The sequence below is a fragment of the Mizuhopecten yessoensis genome, unplaced genomic scaffold, assembly GCF_002113885.1.
Source record: "Mizuhopecten yessoensis strain PY_sf001 unplaced genomic scaffold, ASM211388v2 scaffold7283, whole genome shotgun sequence".
Lineage (NCBI taxonomy): Eukaryota > Metazoa > Mollusca > Bivalvia > Pectinida > Pectinidae > Mizuhopecten > Mizuhopecten yessoensis.
Genome location: NW_018406970.1, coordinates 1,891,631 through 1,896,547, shown reverse-complemented (window position 1 = coordinate 1,896,547; position 4,917 = coordinate 1,891,631). Strand labels below are relative to the sequence as shown.

At 36.4% G+C, this 4,917-nt stretch overlaps 1 protein-coding gene across 1 annotated transcript in view; it reads right to left on the bottom strand.

The window, feature by feature from the left end:
* Positions 1-1,662: 1,662 nt before the first annotated feature.
* The window catches only part of LOC110453394 (membrane-bound transcription factor site-1 protease-like), a 35,819-nt gene continuing 32,564 nt past the window's right edge, over positions 1,663-4,917 (bottom strand). The window contains exon 29 of the mRNA XM_021502322.1: positions 1,663-4,472. Within this exon, the coding sequence (XP_021357997.1) occupies positions 4,142-4,472 (331 nt within the window). The 3' untranslated portion in view covers positions 1,663-4,141. The remainder of the gene's footprint in view (positions 4,473-4,917) is intronic.

Below are 4,917 nucleotides of genomic sequence, written 5' to 3'. Positions count from 1 at the left end.
ATGTGTCTCACTCAGTCATAGCTTGACAAAGGGACCAGATGGTTTTGAAACATTGCGACACGTTGAATATTGCGACACGTTGAATAAGTACATTGTTTGTGTATAAAGTAAAACTGTGATATGACACATTGCCAAACTGATGAATCTTATTGATGATGTTGCTCCGAGTACCAGAGGTTTAACAATAGGCCTAATGCTTTACCCAGTATATGAAAGCGAAGCTTAGTTCACATATTTTGTATCTAGATTTGACAATATTAATTTCACCACACTCTTAATCCCCAGACTATTCCAGTCCAGAAATAAATGTAGTGGGGGAGGGGGGACGGGAGAAAGCAAGTTGAATTTGTTTTGTGACCTCCCTAACCATCCATGATTTTTCTTTTTCTTTGAGCACACTTTAAAAATTTTGCTTTCACTCCTGGGACATCGGAATAATAAAAGAGATCGCTACACTGTGATCAAAATGTCGTTTTTGAGTCACTTACTGTAATACACATGCAATGTAAACATTCATGAACATATGAATAAAGTTAACACCTATTACAAACATTATCAAGACACAAAATTACTTATGGCCGTATAATGGCGAATCTACATCTCGATCTTTAGACATTGGAATTACCACTTAATGCCGAAACGGGCCACTAGACCAAATTACTAGTGTATAAATAAATAATTCAAACCTTTTCAACAACAATAATTCAACAATGCATCTCAGATCAAAAATTATCTTACAGGTGGCAAAGATTCCATCTGCTGCAGACAAAAAGTTAAAATTCTCTAAACTCAGAACAAGAGCAGGATAATAAAGATATAGAGGATGAATAAAGTTCACTATTGCACTTGGAGACCACACAGCACTCGTGAGGGTTCAACCTACTCTACCTGGTAAATACATGTATTACAAACATTTCATATTTATTCATACAAATACTTTAATAGGCATATCTAAAAATTTCTAAAAATTTCATATTATAAACATATACATGTATTGGAATATTCCCCTAAAAAATCCTATCTGATCCCAGACTTCAATTTTACCCAGTTTGATTTCCTTTATTTCTTCTATATAAATTATTGCTTAACTCATTCCCTCCCCCCTGCAGACACATTTGAACCCTTCCAATTCAAATATTGGAGTAGTTCATAATGAAATTTCAGGGGTGAATCTGATGTTTCACACATAGTATTTAACTCATTCACCCCTGAAATTTCACATTTTTTGTATTCAATATTTGAATTGGAAGGGTTCAAATGTGTCTGCAGGGGTGAATGAGTTAAATACTATGGGTGAAACATCGGAATAAAACCTCGGTCCTGGGATTATAAGAATGTCTTATTATAATAGCCCTCCTATGAATTTCCCCTCACAGCTATTGTCATCCTCCATACAACAAATAATATAATATTGTTCAAACGCCCACACAATAAATAATGAAATGACAATTTCACAATTAAATATCCTAAGTTTAACATGAAGTATAGAAGTCAATTGGTTTGGTTTAATTTTGTTTAACGTCCTATTAACAGCTAAGGTCATTTAAGGACATGCTTCCATGTGTGTAGTGTATGCGTGCTTGCATGTATGCAGGAGACAGGGTATGTTATTGGTGTGCTTGCCTCCTTGTGATAGCGCGGATCAGATGCCGACTTTATAGTGCTAGCTCACTGAAATACCATGCAGAAGGCACCCAGCACAGCATTCCGCCCAGTCACATTATATTGACAACGGCTGAACCAGTTGTGCCATTTCCACTAAATGCTGAACGTTAAGCAGGGAATAACAACTGCAACAAGCTTGGGATAAGACTGGCTTTATTTACGGTACGTGATGGAACATTGCGGAAGGCCATAGAAACATTAGAGTTACCGTTTATGGATAATCATGTGACATCTATTGTATGACATCACATATAACAATGCAAAGATTCCCCCAATTTTTTGTACTTTATGGGACAAATTTTGTCAAAATATCGTCTTGAAGAAGCCCACTGTTCGGGCGAAACGGGTAGACGTTTCCGAATAAATAAAACCCATCTTATCCCGAGCTGGTTGCGATTGACTTCTATACCTAGTTTTCCCTATTCTTTAATCGCCCTGCATACCGGGTGGTATCCAGCTAAGGGATAAACAGAACCAACCAAACCTAAATAAGAGAAACGGCGTTGGCTCTATCTTTGGAACTAAGTTTAACCCTTTAACCCCTATGTAACTTTAGTTGACTCTACCATGCATTGATCTGGATGAGTCCATTTTGGTCTAAAGTGGTGAAAGGGTTAATATTAGTTATTACTTGCACAAGAGCACACATTCTTCCTTTTTCCATGCTTGTGTTCATGTTGTAATTTTAACAGTATAATAAATTGTGTCGTAAGCTGGTGGGATAATCAGATATAAAGAGAAAATGACATGAAAACAACTAACCATATTTATCCGACAATAAGCCCATGCCTGGTAATAAGCGCACCACTATCTATTACAGTTCAGTGGAAATGCCCATAAATGCTGTTTCTTTGTCCTGAAACTCATTCACCCGTGAAGATCATAATGAACCATTCCAACCTTTGAAATGGAAGAGTTCAAAAGTGTCTTCAGGGGTGAATGAGTCAATAAAGCCTACCCACCCACTTTGTGTCAGAGATTATGTGTTGGGGCCCCCCTGGGCTTATTTCAGGATAAATATGGTATGATGTAGTTGGCAGGTGTGGAATTTGTACACATTAATAATATTGACAAGAAATACAGAAAATTTCCTATCGCACATCTACGCACAGTAAATCTAATTCAGTAGATAAAAAACAACATTTTCAGTGAAATATCGTATTTCACCAAGCAATCATAATATTGAACATTTTCTCCCATATCTTGCATATCAGACAAGGAAACATATTGAAACACCTTGCATAAATATCTGAGGGTCGTCCCAATTAATGAAATCAATTTCAAGTCATTATACTGTATTTCAGCCATGACTGATTATAATCAATCATGATACTGTACGACGGATTATAGTTTGACTAAGATATGGAAAAAATTTCAAGTGATATGGAGCAGACATGGAAATATATCAAATGAACAATTATGCCATCTCAATAATAAACTACATTAAAACAACAATTCTGCTTATATAGCTAGGTATTTAAAATTACTCAATGCATTTTATATGTTTTGTTGAAATGGAATGCTTCAAATGTTCGTTTTTCCTTTCAGTTCATAAACAATAATCGATCGTTTGAAAATATGTCACGATCAATCACAAATGTTCAATCGATTCCAAACACTACACCTAAACACCTATAAAGAATAAACAGTCGATTACCTGTATTCACCTAAATTCACATTAAAAGGATCAGTTGAAAAATACTACACCTAAATACCTAGCAAGAATTTACAGTTGATTTAATTGTTTTTTGTGCGTTGTATATCGTTACCTTAATTCACATTAAAAGGATGAGTCAAAAATTTGTGTAAACTGCAAACTTTTGATCCTACAAAACAATATGACATACAATTAAGTTAATGTAATTTCTTATAAATATCGTCCTTACTCAACTACCCTAGTGGGTTTCATGCAATATGGATGTAAGCGATTTGCGTTTATAACCGTATGATTTTTTTTTTAAAACACCGTTCAATCCCTATATATTCAGGTGCTACACCGATGAAATTATGTTTGATATTTTAAACCATTGGAGTTCCGTAAACAACTTTAAAACGAAAGCCACAACACTTTGTAGTTTTCACCCTATTTTGAAATAAATTCCATGGATTGTCTAGAAATTTTTGTTTTACCTTTTGAAGATACTCCTCCAAAAATAATTATTGTATAGTTTTCCATATTTTCACATTTATCTGAACATTCTAAAGGATATGGCACCCGTCAATTTTCAAACAGGGAACACTCATCGCTGTTCACAACACGAGGGTTTTACTTTCACAACAAATAAGATTCACACATGGAGTACCACACCACACAGGTTAACACACACATATGTCCTCATAACACAGTAGCTAACACACATTTCCTCAGCACACAGATATCACCTACACAACAAGTATATAAGATTCACCCTCACATTCACACTTGCCTAACACAGATTCACCCTCAGATTCACACTTGCCTAACACACAATAAACATCATACACTGGGCACCTTCCCCGTAAATATTTGGTGGAACTTTTTTAATCTTGGTCGCCTCTTTTTGGGCTTCGAGCGACTTTTATAGTACTGGTTGAGGAGGAAGAGGAGCACAAGTCCTGTGGCGACGAAGGCCACTACAGGAAACACGCTGTTTGAGTCCACGTCCTGCAGCTGATTGGCTGGCTTCATCAGTGGGTCTGCCTGGAAGCCGCCAGTCTCCTTGACGATCCCCATGTTGGGCATCAGGTCGCTGTCCCGACGATCAATCCCAGCTGGTACGGGAATGTCCAGTCCTGTTGACAGTAACTTCTGTTGCTGGTACAGATTTCTGTAAATTAGAAATAACGCTATCAGATAAATGTACTAATCTATTATATTACACATGCACTACCATTACATCCATATGAAACAAGAGTACCGCGGGGGCGGAACAATATACGCCCGTCAAATGCCATATAATGTTATATACTTTCTTACATTGAAATAAGATCTGCATCATTCTAAGAGTGGTTAGCTGACATGCTATAACAAGAGGCCCAATGGGCCTGCATCGCTCACCTGGTATAAAACTCACACTTGTAACCTTAAAAGTGATCTAAAATAAAGCTACAGGCAAAATATCAGTATTTATGATTAAAATTCATTCAAAAGACCCTGTTATTTTTTTTTTGAACATTTCACCCCTGTGATTGAAAGTCGAACAAAGTCATTATGTTGAACACATTGTATAGCCTTTCATCTCAGGATGCAACTTGCAAAGTATAAACATCCTG